The 25,026-nt window shown below is 45.6% G+C and overlaps 1 protein-coding gene across 3 annotated transcripts in view; it reads right to left on the reverse strand.

Moving 5' to 3' along the window:
* Positions 1 to 1,177: 1,177 nt before the first annotated feature.
* LOC138662826 (oocyte zinc finger protein XlCOF7.1-like) overlaps positions 1,178 to 25,026 on the reverse strand; it is a 36,809-nt gene continuing 12,960 nt past the window's right edge. The window contains exons 2-7 of one of the 3 annotated variants that reach the window (XM_069748794.1): positions 5,144 to 5,293; positions 4,835 to 5,014; positions 4,629 to 4,752; positions 4,445 to 4,545; positions 4,156 to 4,246; positions 1,178 to 2,152 (exon numbers count right to left, since the gene is read on the reverse strand). In XM_069748794.1, coding sequence (XP_069604895.1) covers positions 1,299 to 2,152; positions 4,156 to 4,246; positions 4,445 to 4,545; positions 4,629 to 4,752; positions 4,835 to 5,014; positions 5,144 to 5,293 — 1,500 coding nt within the window. In that variant the 3' untranslated portion in view covers positions 1,178 to 1,298. Of the gene's footprint in view, positions 2,156 to 4,155; positions 4,247 to 4,444; positions 4,546 to 4,628; positions 4,753 to 4,834; positions 5,015 to 5,143; positions 5,483 to 25,026 lie in introns of those variants that run through there. The other 2 variants (XM_069748793.1, XM_069748792.1) reach the window with 2 other exon arrangements.

The following is a 25,026-nucleotide window of genomic DNA, read 5'->3' on the forward strand; positions in this document are numbered from 1 at the left end:
ATCTCTACAAGAACTGTTAAGAGGAGACTTTGTGCAGCAGGCATTCATGGTAAAGTAGCGGCTAGGAAACCACTGCTAAGGACAGCCAACAAGCAGAAGAGTCTTGTTTGCGCTAAAGAATGCAAGGAAAGAACATCAGACCAGTGGAAATCTGTGCTTTGGTCTGATGAGTCCAAATTTGAGATCTTTGGTTCCAATCACCGTGTCTTTGTGCGACGCAGAAAAGGTGAACGGATGGACTCTACATGCCTGGATCCCACCGTGAAGCATGGAGGAGGAGGTGTGATGGTGTGGGGGTGCTTTGCTGGTGACACTATTGGGGATTTATTCAAAATTGAAGGCATACTGAAACAGCATAGCTACCACAGCATCTTGCAGCGGCATGCTATTCCATCCGGTTTGCGTTTAGTTGGGCCATCATTTATTTTTCAACAGGACAATGACCCCAAACACACCTTCAGGCTCTGTAAGGGCTATTTGACTTAGAAGGAGAGTGATGGGGTTCTATGCAAGATGACCTGGCCTCCACAGTCACCAGACTTGAACCCAATCGAGATGGTTTGGGGTGAGCTGGAACGCAGAGTGAAGGTAAAAGGGCCAACAAGTGCTAAGCATCTCTGGGAACGCCTTCAAGATTGTTGGAAGACCATTCCCGGTGACTACCTCTTGAAGCTCATCAAGAGAATGCTAAGAGTGTGCAAAGCAGCCATCAAAGCAAAAGGTGGCTACTTTGACGAACCTAGAATATAAGACATAATTTCAGTTGTTTCACAATTTTTTGTTAAATATATAATTCCACATGTATTAATTCACACTGAAGGCATGAAAACTATGAATGTACAATTTTCATAGTCATGAAAATACAGAAAAATCTTTAAATGAGAAGGTGTGTCCAAACTTTTGGTCTGTACTGTAGGTCAATATTAGTCTCCTGATGCGTTGCCTTTGGTGAGGATGATAAAACAAGTAGAAATGAGAGGCTTGGAGAGTGAGTGTGTATACGTCATCTCACCCTGTATACCTGTATATTGAGATGTGGGGTACATGTTTTTTCTATTATTCACCTACTGACTAACCTTCAGGGGGTGAATTATGGGTATAGTTTTACATTTGGAATGAATACAGTTCAGTTTCATCCTTTTGTCAGCAAACATGAGGAATGACAAGAGACAACCCATTTCAGAAGATTCAATTTTAGTTAAAACTATTCCAACATTATGAACATAAAAAGGCTTCTCCCCTATGTGACGTCTCTGATGTTTATTAACAGATGATTAACAAATAAAATATTTCCCACATTAAGAAAATGAAAAAGGCTTCTCTCCTGTGTGACTGCTCTGATGTCTAACAAGAAGCACTTTCCATTTAAAACATTTCCCACATTCTGAACAGGAAAAAGGCTTCTCCCCTGTGTGAGTTCTCTGGTGACTAATAAGATGCCATTTCTGGTTAAAACATTTCCCACACTCTGAACAGGAAAAAGGCTTCTCCCCTGTGTGAGTTATTTGGTGTCTAACAAGATACAATTTCTGGTTAAAACATTTCCCACATTCTGAACAGGAAAAAGGCTTCTCTGCTGTGTGAGTTCTCTCATGTGTAACAAGATTTGAATTCTGAGTAAAACATTTCCCACATTCTGAACATGAAAAAGGCTTCTCACCTGTGTGAGTTCTCTGGTGTGTAACAAGATTCCCTTTATGCTTAAAACATTTCCCACATTCTGAACAGGAAAAAGGCTGCTCCCCTGTGTGAGTTCTACAGTGAATAACCAAATCTGATTTCTGGATAAAACATTTGCCACATTCTGAACATGAAAAAGGCTTCTCCCCTGTGTGAGTTCTTTGGTGTGTAACAAAATGTGATTTGTTGTTAAAACATTTCCCACATTCTGAACATGAAAATGACTTCTTTGCTTTAGGAGCAGTTTGTTTTTTAATGCCTCTTTTGTGACTTTGATTTTCTTTAGTAGTCAGTAATGAATCAGAAGATGGGACCTGTTTCATAGGATCAGATGACAGATCTTTGCTGTGAATGGATGATGATGTATCTGGAGTAACAGCAATCACTTCAATTGTTTCTTGTGGCATCTCAAAATCATCAGATTTATAAATTGAAGATGTCAGCTGTCCTTCTGATCTCCTTGCACAGTCATCTGCTAAGATAAAAAACATTTTTTTTAATAAAACATCCTTGAGTTTTATATTTTTTAACATTTCTACTTAAACGGTCCATAAAAATGGCAAGCTATGAAAAATATTTTAATTATTTACCAAGACAATGACAGTTCACAGTCTAATGGAAAACCTTGTTGAATGAACCAGTAGTGTGTGGTGTTCAACTGTTCATTCTGCCTCCCAAATATCGAATAAAAAGAAACCAATCAATGTTATGTAGGCAAAAATAATACCAATTCTCATCTCACAAAAAACAAGTCCCCACTCAGGTCCATCATCTGTCAATGGAAAAACAGAGGTTCCCACACTACTAGTGGCTCAAAGGCTGTTGAAAAGCAACAGAGTTTCTATAAACCAATCCAGCAAAAGCCGCTCTCACTTCTGAGTCTTGCAGTGTGCTCAAACAACATTTAGGATCCCTGTATTTAGCAATATTTTATAGTGAGAAGAATCCACTTAATTTGCGGTGTGGAACACAATCTGGGCACTATGTGCTAGGTAATAAAATGGCAAATGTGTAATTTTCACTCTCCAACATCCACTTCGTGCTAATTTCCAGAAAGTGGCTGTGGAGTCAAAATATTCATTCCTCCTACACACGTGGTCTAAATTGTTAGTACCCCTTTATTAATTACAGAAAAACCCAGAATGGTAATAGAAATACGGTAACTTGAATCTGACAAAAGTAATAATAAATATAAAATCTATGAAAATGAACAAATGAAAGTCAGACATTGCTTTTCAACCTTGCTTAACAGAATTTAAAAATAAATAAATCTCAGGAAATAGGAATGGACATAAATGATGTCACCCTTAACTTAACTGCTTTGTGACCGTCAACGGTAAATAAATGTAAGCGCTGCACAAAGCCCTCCTAGCGCCGACCTTTAGCTACCGTTTGTCTACGCTCGACGGTTTTGTGCTCATCGGGTCCCCCACGTACCTTATAACGAGGGGATTCCGGCGCACAACACTTACTGCGACGCTTGACCTCATTGAGACTAGATTGGTTCAGGTCGTGATTACGTCAGCGTCACACCAGTCAATGAGACAAATCACTAGGAAAGTTTGTTGTAGCAATTAACTTTCCTGGGCGATCTGCCTCATAAAAATGCTGTTTCTCCTCAGATCTCCTGTGAGAGATTAGAGGAGAAACAGTGTTACAAGTGCTGCTGGCAACAGCTGTGTCAGTCAGTGATATGGTTATAAAGTAAAAAAAAACAGATGGCAGGTTAGGTTTAGTGCTATAGTTAGGGATAGTGTTGGGGCTAAAGTTAGGGTTTAATCTAAAGTTAGGGTTAGGCTAAAGAATTAGGCTTTTCTCAATTTTCTCCCCAATAATTTGGTCACGTCAGTAATTTCTATTTCCAGGAAAAAAACGAAAAATGAATAAAATGGCGCAGAGGAGGCTTATGTACTTTTATGTTCTGACACTGAAGAAAGTGCAGTCCCAGATGGCGATGTGGATTTCGAGGGCTTTAGTAGCAGCGACAGTGATAGCTCAGAAATGAGCAGTGATTCTGATCCATCCTCACACACAAGGACCAGTACAACAAGAAGGACAAATAGCGCTTCTGGAGAAATGTCTCCAACTCAGGGAACAATGCCCAGTACTAGCGCTGTCCCTAGTGCTCGTGAATTGGCGCACATAAATGTCCAAGGGGCTTTGGCTCTTGATGTAGAATTTCCCAGATGGGAGGCTTCGAATTCGGCTACTCCATTCATCCCTAATTTTAATGCCATTCCTGGTATAAATGCGGAGGTGGAAAATTTTGGACCAATCAATTTTTTAAAATTTATTTTTGACAGATCGCTTGCTAGACCGTATTGTCCTACAAACAAATTTATATGTGTCCCAATTCATCAGCCAGAATCCATGGTGATCATGGTAATATGGCCGGACTACACCACCGATAAAGCAGCCACAGCCGGTGACTGAGAGGAATCTGTGACTTCTCTGCATTTAGTGGTTACTACTCACCTGGGTAGCCATATGTGGGAATCTCCTCTTTACACCACTCATCCCCCCTCACATGTGTCTCTGTAGTATTAATATGGGTCAGATCTTCACCCTGAAACCAATATTGTAAAAGTCACCGACAGATGGAGAAGTCACATCTATGATCAGCTCTAATCCTGCCATGTCCACTGCTCTCATTACACAAGTATAAAACATATAATACTGGTGGATAAAACAAGACTGAGCACAAGACCTTCACCGGCGTCTACACATCATAGGGGAGATCTCATGACACCTTCTCTCCATCTACCTGATGATCCTGAGGAGCATTGGGATCTTCTTCCACAGGACTGTAACCAAGAAGAAGAGGACGGGGACAGCTCTCTGGTGTTGTCCTCTTACTGGATAGATCTGGAGGAAACATATACAGGGTATGAATTTATTCTTTACATACAGATAATTATAGGCTGTATGTATTTAGTCCTGTCTATTACCTGGAGATGTGAGGGGCTGGGGAACCTCCATTATGACGTTCTTGAACAGATCTCTGTGTCCTTCTAAATACTCCCACTCCTCCATGGAGAAATAGACAGCGACATCCTGACACCTTATAGGAACCTGACACATACAATGATACCGTCATCCCCCGATCCCTTCATAGTGTTACTGTATAATGTCCCAGCATTCCCAGCAGTGTCACCTCTCCAGTCAGCAGCTCAATCATCTTGTAGGTGAGTTCTAGGATCTTCTGGTCATTGATGTCCTCATGGATCAGGGAGTGAGGTGGAGGCCCCGTGATTGGGCTCAGGGGTCTTCCCCATCCCTCATACACAGGGTCCTGACAGCGATCACTAGAGGTCTTCTTCACCACTGTGTAATCCTGGTAATGGAGAGACACATTAATAAATCTCACTACAGACATTTCCAGAGTCCTCACCTCTCCAGTTCTGTCCATCTGTTATTCCCATAGATAAGAATGATGTAATGTGACGTCATCAGAATCTCTCACCTCTCCAGTAAGCCGGAAGAGGATCTCTAGGGTGAGGTGTAATATCCTCTCCGCCATCTTGTCTCTGTCCATATCCATCTTTGATGGGTAAATCAGGAAAATTCTCTGTTGGAGAAAATCTTCACTGAGAGGATCCGATATTGTAGAGACCTGAATGAGAAGATGAGCCGATGTAACATCATAAGAATCCTGTAATAATACAATTACTGGAGATAATGAGGGAAACATATGAGGAGATTTATTATTTTACAGTATTTAGTTTCCTTCTTTAGATCTACTAATAAATCCTATATATTTAGGCCACAGACAACAAGCAGTTTCTTTCTCGGAGTCGGCAGCTGAATACGTTTCTCATAGACTCATCTTCCATAAAGCTAATTCTCGTCTCATTTACCGACCCTGGAATCGGCATTAGCAATACTGCAGGAGATATTCATTACACGCGACATGAAAAATAACTACTTCATGATGAGGACGACATCTTCATGTTCTACTACGGCTCTAGAAACATATTTGTCCAGAGTCGGTCACTGACTCCATCACCACCGGCCTCTATATGAAGGTTTCCCGTCTTCCCCGCACTGTAATCTTCTATCACGTTAGATCTCAGCTCTGATTCACACACAGAAGTTTGAGGCTTTTAGAAAAGATTTTTTGTTTCCACAATCAACTTGGACAGAAATGATCTGATCCCAAAGTCTCCATGTACAGTGATTTACGGGGTTTATTTCTGGCCTTAGATTTTCCTATATTACAGGAAAAACACCAGAAAAAAACAGATATTGAAATGTTTCTAAAGAAAATTGTCTCCAACAATTCTTGTAAAAATAAAAAAACATGGAAACAGCAGAAGACACATTTTATAATTTTTAACATGTTAAACATTTATTATAAAGAAATTCATCTTTTTGTGCCCCAGAACATAGATGTGCACCGCAGGGACGGCACAGATGAGGCTTCAACAGAAACCCTGGCAGTTTAACCACTTGCTGCTGTGAAAAGCAAACATGACATCTAAGAAGGTGACAGAGTTTGGCTGAGTGCCCCCCGCCCCCAAGTACTGGATAGTATGAGGTGGCCTAGTTATTACGATACTTACATGCCTAATAATGGTGTCTGGGCTGCAATGTATGAAGGTCTATTAGGCCGGGCCAGAGGCAGCGTCCAATAAGTTACCTTTTAACGCCCCCATACACATTAGTCTATGGTTGCATGAAAGCACTGATTTCGGGGGTTTGGGCGACCATATAATGTATTTGGGGCCTTCCGACAGATGATGTCAGGGCAGAGAAGGATCTGACATCCTGAATTTCAGAGGATAATCCGTTATTATTATTATTTTTATTTATTGTTATAGCGCCATTTATTCCATGGCGCTTTACATGTGAGGGGGGTATACATAATAAAAACAAGTACAATAATCTTAAACAATACAAGTCATAACTGGTACAGGAGGAGAGAGGACCCTGCCCGCGAGGGCTCACAATCTACAAGGGATGGGTGAGAATACAGTAGGTGAGGATAGAGCTGGTCATGCAGCGGTTTGGTCGATCGGTGTGTACTGCAGTTTGTAGGCTTGTCGGAAGAGGTAGGTCTTCAGGCTCTTTTTGAAGGTTTTGATGGTAGGTGAGAGTCTGATATGTTGTGGTAGAGAGTTCCAGAGTAGGGGTGATACGCGAGAGAAATCTTGTATACGATTGTGGGAAGAGGAGATAAGAGGGGAGTAGAGAAGGAGATCTTGTGAGGATAGGAGGTTGCGTGCAGGAAAGTACCGGGAGACGAGGTCACAGATGTATGGAGGAGACAGGTTGTGGATGGCTTTGTACGTCATGGTTAGGGTTTTGTACTGGAGTCTCTGGGCAAAGGGGAGCACGTGGAGGGATTGACAGAGGGGAGAGGCCGGGAAATAGCGGGGGGACAGGTGGATTAGTCGGGCAGCAGTGTTTAGAATAGATTGGAGGGGTGCGAGAGTGTTAGAGGGGAGGCCACAGAGCAGGAGGTTGCAGTAGTCAAGGCGAGAGATGATGAGGGCATGGACTAGGGTTTTTGCAGATTCTTGGTTTAGGAATGTACAGATCCGTGAAATATTTTTGAGTTGAAGTCAGCAGGAAGTGGAAAGGGCTTGGATATGTGGTTTGAAGGAGAGATCAGCGTCAAGGATTACCCCGAGGCAGCGAGCTTGTGTGACTGGGGAGAGTGGGCAGCCATTTACTGTAATGGATGGTTCGTTGGGGGGGTCGCGTGAGATGGGGGAAAGATGAATTCTGTTTTGTCCATGTTAAGTTTCAGAAATCTAGCGGAGAAGAAGGATGAAATAGTGGCCACACATTGAGGGATTCTGGTTAGTAGGGAGGTGATATCTGGTCCAGAGATGTAGAGCTGTGTGTCATCAGCATAGAGAGGATACTGAAAGCCATGAGATTCTATGAGCTGTCCCAGGCCAAAGGTGTAAATGGAGAAGAGCAGGGGCCCAAGGACTGAGCCTTGTGGGACTCCGACAGATAGGGGGCGAGGTTAGGAGGTGGTGTGCGAGTGGGAGACGCTGAATGTCCGGTCTGTTAGGTATGATGAGATCCAGGATAGGGCCAAGTCTGTGATGCCAAGGGATGAGAGGGTCTATAATAATAGGGAATGGTCCACTGTGTCAAAGGCAGCCGACAGGTCCAGGTGGAGGAGGACAGAGTAGTGTCGCTCTTGGCGGTTAAGAGGTCATTGGTGACCTTAAGTTAGGGCAGTTTCAGTGGAATGGCGTGACCGGAAGCCAGATTGTAAACGGTCAAAGAGGGAGCAGGAAGAGAGATGGGAGGACAGTTTATTCCTCCTGTACATAATCCTCCGCTAGAGGAGTCTGGAGGCGACTCTCTCATACAGTCCCCAGGAAAGCTGGAATATTTGTGTGTATGGGGGAGTCGGGAGAGATGGCCGTCTGCCAAATGACCGTTCAGCCAACTCTTATCTCATGTGTATGGGGCCGTTAGTATTACACTGACAGCAGTGATGATACACGGCACTACAGTAGTACAGGGCATCACCGGAGCCATCAGAGGCTTGTATGTTGTATGATCGCACTGATCAGAGGGGTTTACCAAAGGGTTAAAGTGAAAAACATCATAGTTTCAGCAACAAGAAGAAATATCCATCACTATATGGAATGCAGAGTCACTGCACAACGTTAGTTAAAATAGGAGTTTTTGTATAAAATGTAACAAAAGCTTTATTATAGACCAATACAAACAATTAAAAATACAAGCAATGTGAAGAAAGTGTTAAGAACAAAGACACCAGATGTAAGTGGCACTCAGCATAATAGTCCATGTATCATTGCATTAGTGCAATCATCAGATAAATACGGTGAAGGCAAAACCCTCCTTAAAGTATCCCAAACAAGCACCACCCTCATCATAATGAGTAAAGGTCATTGTGGCACAGGCCGACTCATGTAGTGACCTATGGGAGTGTGTACACAACGGACCACCAGTATTATAAACCGTCTAACCGAAATATATACCCGGCCTGGTGGACCTAAGAATGTATACAAAGAGAGAGCATGTCTCACCTGAAACTGAGGAGCCCACTGCACGTGTCCCAACGCGTGTTTCGCCGCTGTCAGCACTCACTTTCTCAAGGGGCAGTGTACTTTATTATGCTCTATTATCCTCTACACAGTGGTGTAGATACAAATCACAGGTCCGACAGCAATAGCTGGAACTGGGCCCTCCAATGGAAAGAAAAAAAATCTATCTATCTATCTATCTAACTATCTATCTATATAAAGCTGAGTGTATGTATGTCTGTATGTGTGTGTGCGTCAAGCCACGCCCATTCCACATAGCAACCAATCACTAAGCATCTTTCATTTCACCAGAGCCGTTTAGAAGAAGTGATTGGTTGCTATGAGCAGCAGTTTTCCCGCTCCACAACACCTCAGCAGACACTGACCAGGTGGGAGAAATCTCGCATCCCCGGGAACATAAGCTCCAGCCATTGCCTGCCCATCAAGAAAGGAGCAGAGAGCACATGACAGAAATTAATCCCCCTCCTCTATTACTGCCGCGCTCTATTGTTACCGGCATAGAAAATCACATCATCAGCGGCCGCACACAGAGCCGCACTGCCAGGTTACATAACAGCACATCTCCAGTAACTCCCTGCTCAGCGCCACCCAGCTCGGGACTATGGGATGGAGGATGTGTGATGGGTATATGGGCACGGGACTATGGGATGGGGGATGTATGATGGGTATATGGGCACGGGACTATGGGATGGAGGATGTGTGATGGGTATTTGGGCACGGGACTATGGGATGGAAGATGTGTGATGGGTATATGGGCACTGGACTATGGGATGGAGGATGTGTGATGGGTATATGGGCACGGGGCTATGGGATGGAGGATGTGTGATGGGTATATGGGCACTGGACTATGGGATGGAGGATGTGTGATGGGTATATGGGCACTGGACTATGGGATGGAGGATGTGTGATGGGTATATGGGCACTGGACTATGGGATGAGGATGTGTGATGGGTATATGGGCACTGGACTATGGGATGGAGGATGTGTGATGGGTATATGGGCACTGGACTATGGGATGGAGGATGTGTGATGGGTATATGGGCACTGGACTATGTGATGGAGGATGTGTGATGGGTATATGGGCATGGGACTATGGGACTGAGGATGTGTATGATGGGTATATGGGCACGGGACTATGGGATGGAGGATGTGCTATGGGTATATGGGCACTGGACTATGGGATGGAGGATGTGTGATGGGTATATGGGCACGGGACTATGGGATGGAGGATATGGGTGATGGATATATGGGCACTGGACTATGTGATGGAGGATATGGGTGATGGGTATATGGGCACTGGGCTATGGGATGGAGGATGTGTGATGGGTATATGGGCATGGGACTATGGGATGGAGGATGTGTGATGGGTATATGGGCACGGGACTATGGGATGGAGGATGTGTGATGGGAATATAGGCACTGGACTATGGGATGGAGGATGGGTATGATGGGTATATGGGCACTGGACTATGGGATGGAGGATGTGCGATGGGTATATGGGCACTGGACTATGGGATGGAGGATGTGTGATGGGAATATTGGCACTGGACTATGGGATGGAAGATGTTTATGGGTATATGGGCATTGGGCTGGTATCAGCTGATGGGACTACAGCTCTCATCATCTGACACCTACAGCCACTAATAACAGTGAGAGCCGGAGCGGCTGATGGGTGTACTCATCAGCCACTACTGCACTGTAAATAAATAATGGGTATATGAGCACGGGACTATGGGATGGAGGATGTGTGATGGGAATATGGGCACTGGACTATGGGATGGAGGATGTGTATGATGGGTATATGGGCACAGGACTATGGGATGGAGGATGTGTGATGGGAATATGGGCACTGGACTATGGGATGGAGGATATGTATGATGGGTATATGGGCACAGGACTATGGGATGGCGGATGTGTGATGGGAATATTAGCACTGGACTATGGGATGGAAGATGTGTATGATGGTATATGGGCACGGGACTATGGGATGGAGGATGTGTGATGGGAATATGGGCACTGGACTATGGGATGGAGGATGTGTGGTGGGTATATGGGCACTGGACTATGGGATGGAGGATGTGTGATGGGTATATGGGCACTGGACTATGGGATGGAGGATATGTATGATGGGTATATGAGCACTGGGCTATGGGATGGAGGATGTATGATGGGTATATGGGCACGGGACTATGGGATGGAGGATATGCATGATGGGTATATGGGTACTGGACTATGGGATGGAGGATGTGTGATGGGTATATGGGCACTGGACTATGGGATGGAGGATGAGTATGATGGGTATATGGTCACTGGTCTATGGGATGGACCATGTGTGATGGGTATATGGGCACTAGACTATGGGATGGAGGATGTTGATGGGTATATGGGCACTGGGCTGGTATCAGCTGATGGGACTACAGCTCTCATCATCTGACACCTACAGCCACTAATAACAGTGAGAGCCGGAGTGGCTGATGGGTGTACTCATCAGCCACTACTGCACTGTAAATAAATAATAAAAAAAAAACTCTGTGGGTTTCCCCCTATTTTTGATAATCAGCCAGGCAAAACTCACAGCTGGGGGCTGCAACCCTCAGCTGTCAGCTTCAGCAAGGTTGGTTATCAAAAATAAAGGGGTCCCCACACTCTTTTTTTAATTATGTAAATTAATTATTTTAAAAAATGGTGTGGGGTCCACCCCATTTTGTGATAACCAGCCTTTCTAAAGCTGAAAGCTGGGGGCTGGTATTCTCAGGCTGCTAAGGGGCCATGGTTTTTGACCCCCCCCCCAGCCTAAAAATAGCAGCCCACAGCTGCCCAGAGAAGGCACATCTATTAGATGTGCCAATTCTGGCGATTTGCCCGGCTCTTCTCACTTGCCCTATAGCGGTGAGAAGTGGGGTTCAAATTTGTGTAGTTGATGTTACCTTTGTATTGTCAGGTAACATCAAGCCCACGGCTCAGTAATAGAGAGTAAGACACCCGATCCATTACTAATCCTATAGTTATATGGTAAATAAAGACACAGCAAGAATAAAGTGAATTGAAAAAAGGACACAGACTCCTTTAACCCCTTTCTGCCATCGGACGTACTATTCGGTCCATGTGGGGTGGGCCCTACTTCCCAAGGACTGAATAGTACGTCCAGAGCGATCGGCCGCACTCACAGGGGAAGCGCGGCCGATCGCGGCCGGGTGTCAGCTGCCTATCGCAGCTGACATCCGGCGCTATGTGCCAGGAGCGGTCATGGACCGCCCCCGGCACATTAACCCCCGGCACACTGCGATCAAACTTGATCGCGGTGTGCCGGCGGTGCAGGGAAGCATCGCGCAGGGAGGGGGCTCCCTGCGTGCTTCCCTGAGACCCCCGAGGCAATGCGATGTGATCGCGTTGCTGCGAGGGTCTCTTACCTCCCTCCCTGTAGCAGGCCCGGATCCAAAATGGCCACGGCATCCGGGTCCTGCAGGGAGGGAGGTGGCTTACCAAGTGCCTGCTCAGAGCAGGCGCTTGGTAAGCCTGCATAGCTCTCAGACAGATCGGTGATCTGACAGAGTGCTGTGCAAACTGTCAGATCACCGATCTGTGATGTCCCCCCCTGGGACAAAGTAAAAAAAAAAAATTCCACATGTGTAAAAAAAAAAAAAATATTATTCCCATAAATATATTTCTTTATCTAAATAAAAAACAAACAATAAAAGTACACATATTTAGTGTCGCCGCGTCCGTAACGACCCAACCTATACAACTGTCCCACTAGTTAACCCCTTCAGTAAACACCGTAAGAAAAAAAAAAACGAGGCAAATAAACAACGCTTTATTATCATACCGCCGAACAAAAAGTGGAATAACACGCGATCAAAAAGACAGATATAAATATCCATGGTACCGCTGAAAGCGTCATCTTGTCCCGCAAAAAAACGAGCTGCCATACAGCATCATCAGCAAAAAATAAAAAAGTTATAGTCCTCAGAATAAAGCGATGCAAAAATAATTATTTTTTCTATAAAATAGTTTTTATCGTATAAAAGCACCAAAACATAAATAAATGATATAAATGAGGTATCGCTGTAATCGTACTGACCCGAAGAATAAAACTGCTTTATCAATTTTACCAAACGCGGAACGGTATAAACGCCTCCCCGAAAAGAAATTCATGAATAGATAGTTTTTGGTCATTCTGCCTCACAAAAATCGGAATAAAAAGCGATCAAAAAATGTCACGTTCCCGAAAATGTTACCATTAAAAACCGTCAACTCGTCCCGCAAAAAACAAGACCTCACATGACTCTGTGGACCAAAATATGGAAAAATTATAGCTCTCAAAATGTGGTAACGCAAAAAATATTTTTTGCAATAAAAAGCGTCTTTCAGTGTGTGACGGCTGCCAATCATAAAAATCCGCTAAAAAACCCGCTATAAAAGTAAATCAAACCCCCCTTCATCACCCTCTTAGTTAGGGAAAAATTAAAAAATTAAAAAAATGTATTGATTTCCATTTTCCCATTAGGGATAGGGCTAGGGCTAGGGTTAGGGTTAGGGCTATTGCTAGGGTTAGGGTTAGGGTTTGGGCTAGGGTTAGGGTTGGGGCTAGGGTTAGGGTTGGGGCTAGGGTTAAGGCTACAGTTAGGGTTGGGGCTAAAGTTAGGGTTGGGGCTAAAGTTAGGGTTAGGGTTTGGATTACATTTACGGTTGTGAATAGGGTTGGGATTAGGGTTAGGGGTGTGTCTGGGTTAGAGGTGTGGTTAGGGTTACCGTAGGGATTAGAGTGCAGAGGCGAGTTGAAATTCACCGCATTGAAATTCTCCCGTGAACTCGCCTCTGCATCGTGCGACTTCCTCACAGTGCTAGCAGGGATCTCACAGAGCCCATGCCATTTTTTTCAGAAAAATTATCTTTTTTATCTTTTATTAATTAAATACATGTACAGTAAGCTGCACACACTGTACTAATTGTATTTGTCACTGACATCTATATATCTACCTATTCTATTTGTATTTACTGTATGTAATCCATCTCCTCTATCCTGTTGGCTCCTGCAGTGATTTTACACTAACGCGGCTGCTCAATTACCGGCTTTTCTTCTATCTATGTAATATATACACACTGTGTCACTGACATCTATAAAAACTTCCTTCTCACCCTCAATGGGGGTGGTCTTTGTTTTTCTTTTCTCATTCTCGGGCCCTCTACCAGAAGCCTGGGAGTTTGAGGGTTCTTGCGCAGGATCTTAGTTGTTTCCAGCATTACGCTTTTCTGGACAGAGACCTCAGATGTTGCTCCTGGGATCTGTTGCAGCCATTCTTCCCACTTAGGGGTCACTGCTCTAAGTGCTCCTATCACCACTGGAATCACTGTTGCCTTCACCTTCCACATCTTCTCCAGTTCTCCTTTCAGGTCCTGGTATTTCTCCAGTTTCTCATATTCCTTCTTTCTGATGTTGCTGGCCCTTGGCATTGCCACATCTATTATCACTGCTGTCTTCTGAACTTTGTCTACTATCACAATGTCTTTTTGCTTAGCCAACACCTGCTTATCTATCTGGATCTTGAAGTCCCACAGGATTTTAGCCCTTTCATTCTCCACCACTTTTTCTGGGGTCTCCCACCTGGACTTAGAGGGACTTAGCCCATATGCTGTTCAGAAGTTCCTGTATACAATTCCCGCTACTTGGTTGTGGTGTTCAGTATACGCTGTTCCTGCTTCCATTTTGCATCCCGCCACTATGTGTTGGACAGTTTCTGAGGTTCCTTAAAATAGTCTGCACCTTGGGTCTTGTCTTGTGTTGTAGATTCCTGCTTCTATGGATCTGGTACTTAGTGCTTGCTCTTGTGCCGCTATGATTAGTGCCTCTGTGCTGTCTCGGAGTCCAGCTTTCTGTAGCCATTGGTAGGATTTCTCCATGTCAGCCACCTCCATTATCTGTCGATGGTACATCCCATGCAGCAGCTTGTCTTGCCATGGCGGTTCATGTTCCTGTTCTTCCTTACAGATCTCTTGTTGTTGTTGCCTTAGGCTTTCTCTCAGCATCTCAACTTTTGGTGCCTTTTTCTGATGTATTCCTGGATACTCCTTGTTTCATCCATGATGGTGGCTTGGATGCTTATCAAGCCTCGACCACCCTCCTTTCTGTTTGGGTATTAGACTTAGGGTGAAGACATTCATGCATTGTGAGGAGCTTTCGTGTTTTGACATCTGCAGCTTCCATCTCTTCTTTTGGCCAGCACACTATGCCAGCAGGGTATCTGATAACTGGCAGGGCATATATATTGATGGGGCGGATTTTACTTTTCCCATTGCGCTGGCTCTTCAGGACCTGTCTTACCCTTTGATGGCATTTGGATGTTGCTGCTTTCCTTGCCTCCTATATTGGTTACCGTATCCCTGTGGGATGCCGAGGTGCTTGTAGCATGTCTGTATATCTGATACAGTACAGAGCAAAAGTTTGGACACACCTTCTCATTTAAACATTTTTCTGTATTTTCATGACTTTGAAAATTGTAAATTCACACTGAAGGCATCAAAACTATGAATTAACACATGTGGAATTATATACTTAACAAAAAAGTGTGAAACAACTGAAATTATGTCTTATATTCTAGGTTCTTCAAAGTAGCCACCTTTTGCTTTGATGACTACTTTGCACACTCTTGGCATTCTCTTGATGAGCTTCAAGAGGTAGTCACCGGGAATGGTTTTCAATTCACAGGTGTGCCCTGTCAGGTTTAATAAGTGGGGTTTCTTGCCCTATAAATGGGGTTGGGATCATCAGTTGTGTTGTGCAGAAGTCTGGTGGATACACAGCTGATAGTCCTACGACTGTTAGAATTTGTATTATGGCAAGAAAAAAGCAGCTAAGTAAAGAAAAACGAGTGGCCATCATTACTTTAAGAAATGAAGGTCAGTCAGTCTGAAAAATTAGGCAAACCTTGAAAGTGTCCCCAAGTGCAGTAGCCAAAACCATCAAGCGCTACAAAGAAACTGGCTCACATGAGGACCGCCCCAGGAAAGGAAGACCAAGAGTCACCTCTGCTTCTGAGGATAAGTTTATTCGAGTCACCAGCCTCAGAAATCGCAGGTTAACAGCAGCTCAGATTAGAGACCAGGTCAATGCCACACAGAGCGCTTGCAGCAGACCCATCTCTACAGCAACTGTTAAGAGGAGACTTTGTGCAGCAGGCCTTCATGGTAAAATAGCTGCTAGGAAATCACTGCTAAGGACAGGCAACAAGCAGAAGAGACTTGTTTGGGCTAAAGAACACAAGGAATGGACATTAGACCAGTGGAAATCTGTGCTTTGGTCTGATGAGTCCAAATTTGAGATCTTTGGTTCCAACCACCGTGTCTTTGTGCGACGCAGAAAAGGTGAACTGATGGTCTCTACATGCCTGGTTCCCACCGTGAAGCATGGAGGAGGAGGTGTAATAGTATGGGGGGGCTTTGCTGGTGACATTGTTGGGGATTTATTCAAAATTGGAGGCATACTGAACCAGCATGGCTACCACAGCATCTGGCAACGGCATGCTATTCCATCCAGTTTGCATTTTAGTTGGACCATCATTTATTTTTCAACAGGACAATAACCCCAAACACACCTCCAGGCTTTGTAAAGGCTATTTGACCAACAAGGAGAGTGATGGGGTGCTACGCCAGATGACCTGGCCTCCACAATCACCAGACTTGAACCCAATCGAGATGGTTTGGGGTGAGCTGGACCGCAGAGTGAAGGCAAAAGGGCCAACAAGTGCTAAGCATCTCTGGGAACTCCTTCAAGATTGTTGGAAGATTATTCCCGGTGACTACCTCTTGAAGCTCATCAAGAGAATGCCAAGAGTATACAAAGCAGTCATCACAGCAAAAGGTGGCTACTTTGAAGAACCTAGAATATAAGACATCATTTCAGTTGTTTGACACTTTTTTGTTAAGTATATAATTCCACATGTGTTAATTCATAGTTTTGATGCCTTCAGTGTGAATTTACAATTTTCATAGTCATGAAAATACAGAAAAATGTTTAAATGAGAAGGTGTGTCCAACTTTTGCTCTGTACTGTATATTCAAGTGAGATTAGACAAAAAAAACCTAAAGTCATGTATCATGTTATCCGAAACTTTCCACTCCCTGATTCACTAATCTATTCAGCGGTATCACCTTCATGGGAATGTGGATATCGCTGAAATTGTGATGATGGGAAGGAGAGGGTGACCAATACCACACCCCACCGAGCCATGTACTGTATGTGCCCTGCTGGTAATTCCACTCCATCAGTCTTGACTACCTTGTCTCTCTTTATTACCAACCGGCCGCACTTCTCCAGTCCGAAGGAGAGCCCGATCTCTTCACTGTAGATCCTTGTCAAGTGGATCACTAATTGATGTCTCGTTCGTTTTTCGCATACAGCTTGATGTCATCCATATAGAGGAGGTGGCTGATGGTGTTTCCACTCTTGAACTTGTATCCATAGCCAGACTCTGTAATTATCTGACTGAGGGGGTTCAAGCTTATGCAGAACAGCAATGGGGACAGTGCATTACCTTGGTATATTAGTCGCCCACCAGGGCAATGGGGATATTCGGTACCTGGTCCGGTCTCTCTTAGCGGGGATGTCACAGTGGCTGCGACCCTGTCCGTGGCCCTGGGACACAACAAAAAGGGGAAAGTCTTTAAAGGGAACCTGTCACACCGTTCTTTTCAGTAGGAGATAAAAATACAGTTAAATAGGGCCTGAGCTGTGCTTTACAATAGGGTATTTTTTGTCCCCTGATTCCCTACCTATGCTGCCGAAATACCTTACAAAAGTGTCCTTTTTCGCCTGTCAATCAGGCTGGTCAGGTCAGATGGGCGTGGTCACAGCGCTGTTTCTCCCCCACATCTTGCTTATGTTCCCGTTGGTGGCGTAGTGCTTCTCGCATGCGCAAGTGCCGAATGCACTGCGCAGCTGTAGAAAAAGAGCGCGCTCGCCGCTATTCAGAGGTTTCTCGGTGGGCGCGGCCATCTTCCTGAGGCCGCGCGTGCGCAGATGGAGTCTCCTGCTTCCCGGGGCTTCAGGAAAATGGCCGCGGGATGCCGCGCGTGCGCAGATGGACATCGCGGCGGCCATTTTCCTGAAGCCCCGGGAAGCAGGAGACTCCATCTGCACACGCGCGGCCTCAGGAAGATGGCCGCGCCCACCGAGAAACCGCTGAATAGCGGCGAGCGTGCTCTTTTTCTACAGCTGCGCAGTGCATTCGGCACTTGCGCATGCGAGAAGCACTACGCCACCAACGGGAACATAAGCAAGATGTGGGGGAGAAACAGCGCTGTGACCACGCCCATCTGACCTGACCAGCCTGATTGACAGGCGAAAAAGGACACTTTTGTAAGGTATTTCGGCAGCATAGGTAGGGAATCAGGGGACAAAAAATACCCTATTGTAAAGCACAGCTCAGGCCCTATTTAGCAGTATTTTTATCTCCTACTGAAAAAACGGAGTGACAGGTTCCCTTTAAAGGGTTTAATAAAGTCTATTTGTGACGCCACCTGTGGCTTTCGGTCAGAGGGGACCGACACTGCTTAAAGGGGTCTTCTGGGGTGGTGTTGTTGCAGCAAGATGGTGACGCTTCTGCAGCGCCCCAGAGACCTGGTCGTTGCAGTATGGCACTCTGCCACTAAGGAGAGTAGCAGTACGTCTGATGGCACTAAAGAGTTCTCCTGACCAGGTATCACCAGAACACATTACACTTCACACTCCGGCCACTCGGGGGAGAAAAAGGCTTTATTTATTGGGCCACTCCTCACACTGGTAAAACTAGGGGCTGGGGAGGAAGTTAGTCAGAAGCTGACTGGGTTGGAACCGGGCAACATCTCGTGGCAGGGGGTGTTGCAGGGAGAAGATACAGGGGGTCCCTGTCAGGCGTGGGAACCTGGCAGGTGCCTAGCGAACAGAACGTAACGGAACCGCGCCTGCACACCTTGCGGCGGTATCCTAAGAGAGAGACCAGAAGGCAAGAATATTGTGGAACAGTGTAAACGAGATCAGCAGAAAGGAGAGCCAGTAAGAGTCGTGCCGAGAGAGACAGGCAACATCTTACTGAGGCGCGTAGTCGGTGGCCGGATCACCGTAGGAGTAACTGACTTCAGGCCTTACTTCAAATTCCGCTGGACAGTTGACTATAGGTTGGCTGTCTACCTTCTACACCTACGAAGACATAGGGGGCAACATTGGGAGAGGGGCGTCTCTAGGATCCCGGAAGACCTCCAAGCCTTCCCGTCAAACGGGTGGCGTCCTAGCCAAAATATACCTGGGGGACGTTAGAAACTAGCAACATCTGGAACCAAAGAACGAGAGAGAGAAAGCTGTAGAGAACGAACGAAGGAGAACGAAGGAGAACAGCAGTTGTGAGGACTATTCCGAATGCTCAGCAGGATAGGACTACAACACACAGGCGCTATTGGTAGGCAACGATTTCCATCTGCGAGGGAAACTCTGGATGTGCCCATCGGACCGGCCGGTCTCTGATAGCCCGGTTGAACGTGCTCTGGACTGAGTATATTGAAGCCTTCAGTAAAAAGGTAAAGAGACTGCAACCTTGTGTCCTCGTTATTGCCTGCACCTCACACCATCACCATCCACCTTACTGGGAAGCCCTGGGGATATACTTCACCAGCGGGAAGGTACACCATCCAGCTGCCATTCCATCACCCCAGCGGACCCCACAGCAGCGTCGGTCACCCTGACTGAACACCACAGGTGGCGTCACGAACCCCTGACAGACTGTACTATCACCTTCTTTGGACGCCCCTTAGCAGGGTCACGACCGGGTCCAGCCACCGTGACAACCGCAGAACAGAAGGAGAAGAGACCGGTACCGAGTGACTTGTGGCCCTGTGTCTGGGGGCGCTCCACTTCCCACAGGTGAAACGGGGTCCCCAGGGCTCCCAAGGTGTATGGCAGGGATGGTGGGTTGCCGGTAAATATTGGAAGACACAGGGTTGCAGTCTTTACCTAGTTTACTGGAGTTGTAGCAGGCCTCAGTCCAGGGTGCAGGCAACAGGTACAGAAGGAGTCCAGGCAGCCCGGAAACAAGAAGTCCCCTTGGCAGGTCAGGTTGGAAGCCTTCCTATATGCACTGGGTTTCTAGTACCTTGCTACCTGTAGTATCCTGGCAAAGCACTCCTTTCTCTCTCCTGTCCTGGGACAGAACCTGCATGGCAGGCAGCTTGAGCTGTACTCTTGGGGGTCACTGACAGGGTGACTCCAGGCTCTAACTGCTGCTTTGCTTCAGGTATGGTAGGGGCAATATACTTATAGTCCTATGCCCTCTAGCTCTGCTCTCTGGAGCTATCCACTACCTCAGGCTCACGGTGCCCGGTTTCTGAGCTCTGGCTCTTAGGTGCCTAATCGTCTCCTCCTTGAGCCCTCAATCTCTCCTCTGCTCCTTTCCTGTCTGCTCCAGACTGAACTCAACTCAACTGACTTAACTTCTACTCCAGACCAGGACCTTTATTCAGGGAAGCTGCCCTAAAACCGGGTTTTGAGCTCCCCTCCTACCCTGGATTCAGAAGGTGTTGTGTGTGAGATTACCTGCCAAAGGGATCCCTCTTGTCTTCAGGCATAGCACTACCCACCCCAAGAGGAAGGCAGCTTTACTGTGGTATCCGAACTCCTGGGGTGCCACATATATGTCGCATTTGATGGTCACTTGTGCTACTTGTCTTGAGTTGACTTCCAATGTTGTTCTACATAGCCCCAGTGAGTTTGAGGAAGGTTCTTAATTTCCTGTTGACATTGTACAGAGCCAAGCATTCACAGATCCATGTTTGGCATTGAGTTATAGGCTTTCCTGTAGTCAATCCAGGCTCTGCTGAGATTGGTCTGCCTGTATTTTGAGTCTTGAGCTGGTGCTTAGAGTCTCCGGTGTCAGGCCCAATGCCTTTCTGAGCAGGATTCATGTACTGGTTCATATGGTTCTGTAGCTTGGTGGCTATGATGCCTGACAGAAATTTCCATGTTGTTGTAAGGCAGGTTATTGGGCGGTAGTTGGATGAAACTGTTCCTTTGTGAGGATCCTTCATGATCAGCACTGTTCTTCCTTGTGATAGCCAAGCTGGGTGGTTGCCTGCTTTTAGCAGTTGGTTCATCTGCTTTGCCATGGGTTCATGTACCGCTGTGAATTTCTTTAGCCAGTAGGTGAGGATCATGTCTGGGCCAGGTGCTGTCCAGCTCTTCATGTTCTTGACCTGCTGTTGGATGTCTGCTTCTGTAGCGGTGACTGGTTCTTGCTCTAGGTGGTTGCTGTGTTTCATTCTCAAATATTGCAGCCACATTGCACTGTTGTTGTGTTTTTTCCTTCTTCCATATGTTCCTCGAGTATTGTTCAGTCTCTGCTATTGGTTGAGTTGCTGCGTTTGTGCTGTTCCTCTGTAGTTGGGAGTACACTTTGGATGGTTCTTTGGAGAACAGGGCATTTATCTTCTTGGCCTCAGCTTCTCTAATGTATCTCCCTGATCTTGCAGTGAGTGCTGTCAGCCTTTGTTTAGCACTCTCTTCAGTTGGGGTCAGGCCTTTGTACTTGCCCAGCTTGGTCTTATTCTTGATCTTTACACACTTCTGTATTTCAGCTAGTTGGCTGACTTCCCTTCGTAACACCTTGATCTTTACCTACAGTCTTATTTTCCAAGGGGAGCACGTACTTCTGTTGTTCTTGCTGGTTGTATAGCCAAGCATTTCCATGATTGCTGAGGCAGTAGCATAGATCAGGTGATTAGGCTGAGTTATGGTGGTGGTAGGTATTGATGCAAGTGCTGCTCTATTGACATCCTCTAGCATACTGTTTGGTGGCCTTTCTTTGGTGAGCCTTGGCAATCGATCTCTGGTATTGATGGTATCTAGTTTATCTAAGATCATCTGTTTCAGACCAGCTGCAGTGCTCTCTAGTTGCAGGGTTGGATCAGGATCTTCAGGGGGTTGCACATGTTGTTCTTCCAGGTCTTCATGTGGGGTGGATCTGCAGTGCAGTTGATCCATCTCAAGTTGTGACAATAGCTTTCTCTTTATGATATTGAAACGTTATGTGACTAGTTATTTCTCAGTTAGTGGACATGCAGGTCTTGTATCCATCCAGAGTTTCATCATACGCTTCATATATCCTCTCCCATTTGGCCTGCTGATATAGTAGCATTTCATCAGATCCAGGTTCTCTTGGCTTGTCCATGTATGGTTTGGTCCAGTGACACTCTAATGTTAATTGAGATAGGCACTATAGTGTTATGGACCACTACTGGTATATTATGTCCAACAGGGCAGAGCCAGGATTTGAACCCCAGTCTCCTACATTGGTGGCTGTGATTTTACTAAATGCGACACATGTATTGCCGGCTTCTATTATGTATTTTACCGAATGTTACCGACATTTTCCCATCTTAAGAAAAATGTTCGTGTTACCGATCATGAGGTTGATGGTACCATATTGTGCATGTAGGGAGCAGTACTGTGGGAACATTAAAAAGTGCGGGGATGGCAGTACTGTGGGGACATTATACTGTGTGAGGGGGATGCCAGTTCTGTAGAAACATTGTCCTGTGTCTGTGGGAAGCCACTAATATGGGAACAAAATACTGTGTGTGGTGGGATGATGGTACTGTGAAAACATTATACTGTGTGTGGTGGGATGGAGGTATTGTAGGAACATTATACTGTGTGTGGGGGTATGGCGGTACTATGAGAAGATTATACTGTGTGTGGTGGGATGATGGTACTGTGAGAACATTATAATGTGTGTGGAGGGATGGAAGTACTGTAGGAATATTATACTGTGTGTGGGGGTATGGCGGTACTGTGAGAACATTATACTGTGGGTGGTGGGATGGCAGTACTGTAGGAACATTATAATGTGTGTGGTGGGATGATGGTGCTGTGAGAACATTATACTGTGTGTGGTGGGATGGAGGTACTGTAGGAACATTATACTGTGTGTGGGGGTGTAGCGGTATTGTGAGAACATTATACTGTGTGTGGTGGGAAGGAGGTACTGTAGGAACATTATACTGTGTGTGTGGGGGTATGGCGGTACTATGAGAACATTATACTGTGTGTGTGGGTATGGCGGTACTATGAGAACATTACACTGTGTGGGGGTATGGCGGTACTGTAGGAACATTATACTGTGTGTGGGGGTATAGCGGGACTGTGAGAACATTATACTGTGTGTGGTGGGATGGAGGTACTGTAGGAAGATTATACTGTGTGTGTGGTGGGATGGAGGTACTGTAGGAAGATTATACTGTGTGTGGGGGATGGCAGTACTGTAGAAACATTATACTGTGTGTGAGGGGGATGCCAGTCCTGTGGAAACATTATCCTGTGTCTGTGGGAAGCCACTATTGCGGGAAAAAAATACTGTGTGTGGTGGGATGATGGTACTGTCGGACCTTTACACTGTGTCTGGGGGTATAGCAGGACTGTGAGAACATTATACTGTGTGTGAGGGTATAACGGTACTGTGAGAACATTATACTGTGTGTGGGGGTATGGCCAGGGGCTGGCTGGCAAATTTTGGCCTGGGGGGCAAGCACACAGCAGTGGCCCATGAGTAGCGGCCCATCATTAAAAGGGGCAGCCCCACTGTATAATGACACACACACGCATAGCTCCACTGTATAATGACACACACAGCCCCACTGTATAATGACAGGCACGCGCACAGCCTCACTGTATAATGACAGGCACACAAACAGCCCCACTGTATAATGACAAGTGTTGTGAATTCCGCTCTTGGGCTCCCTCCGGTGGTTGTAAGTGGCACTTTTGTTAGTTCTGCTCTTGGGCTCCCTCCGGTGGTTTTAAGTGGAATGGCTGCTCCTTGGATTTAGCAGTCTGCAGCTGCTTCCACTGATTGTCTTTCTGCTCTGCTATTTATGCCTGGCTCTTCCCTTCAGCCAGTGCCACTTGTCAATGGTTCCTGGTTGGATTCACATCTCTCTTGGATTTCCCTGAGATCCTGATCAGTTCAGCAAAGATAAGTTCTTTCTTTGCTCTTTTCTGTCCACACGTTGTGGACTTATTCATTCTGTGCATTCTATGTTTTGTCCAGCTTGTCAATATGGATTAATTCAGTTTAGCTGGAAGCTCTGGGAAGCAGATTTACCCTCCACACCTTTAGTCAGGTGTGGAGATTTTTGTAGTTTTTAATACTGACTGCACAGTATTCCGTCCTGTCCTATCTATCTAGCTAGACTGGCCTCCTGTGCTACATCCTGGTTTCATTCTACGTATGTCTTTTCCCTCTCCACTCAGTCATTAATTGTGGGGGGCTATCTATCCTTTGGGGATTTTCTCTGAGACAAGATAGTTTTCCTGTTTCTATCTTTAGGGGTAGTTAGTTCTCAGGCTGTGATGAGGTGCCTAGGGAGTGACATGAGCATCCCACGGCTACTTCTAGTGTTGTGTTGAGCTTAGGGACTGCGGTCAGTACAGGTACCACCTCCGTCAGAGCTCGTCCCATGTTGCTCCTAAACCACCAGATCATAACAGTACAAGTGGCCAATAATGAATTAAATGCATCTCAAAAGAAGGAAAAAAAAAATTCTGAGCTATTTTTTTTTCTGTGCTCTGTTTTGTCTTTTTTTTCCTCTTGATCTCTGGGTGGTTCAGGATTTATGCTCTGGCATGGATGTTCAGGGTTTGTTTTCTCGTGTGGATCAACTTGCTGCAAGAGTACAGAGTATCCAAGATTATGTTGTCCAGACTCCGGCTTTGGAGCCTAAAATTCCTACTCCTGATTTGTTTTTTGGGGACAGATCCAAGTTTTTGAACTTTAAAAATAACTGCAAATTGTTTTTTGCTTTGAAACCCCGTTCTTCTGGTGATCCCATTCAGCAAGTTAAAATCCTCATATCCTTGCTGCGTGGTGACTCTCAGGACTGGGCATTCTCCCTTGAATCAGGGGATGCGGCATTGCTGAATGTAGACGCATTTTTTCAAGCGCTCGGATTATTGTATGACGAACTTAATTCTGTGGATCATGCAGAAAAAACCCTGTTGGCCCTGTGTCAAGGTCAGGAAGCGGCAGAATTATACTGCCAGAAATTTAGGAAATGGTCTGTGCTCACTAAATGGAATGAGGATGCTCTGGCTGCTATTTTCAGAAAAGGTCTTTCTGAAGCCCTTAAAGATGTTATGGTGGGTTTCCCTACGCCTGCTGGTTTGAGCGAATCTATGTCTCTAGCCATTCAGATTGATCGGCGTCTGCGCGAGCGCAAAGCTGTGCACCATATGGCAGTGTCCTCTGAGCAGAGTCCTGAGCCTATGCAATGTGATAGGATTTTGACTAGA

The sequence above is a fragment of the Ranitomeya imitator genome, chromosome 2 (assembly GCF_032444005.1).
Source record: "Ranitomeya imitator isolate aRanImi1 chromosome 2, aRanImi1.pri, whole genome shotgun sequence".
Lineage (NCBI taxonomy): Eukaryota > Metazoa > Chordata > Amphibia > Anura > Dendrobatidae > Ranitomeya > Ranitomeya imitator.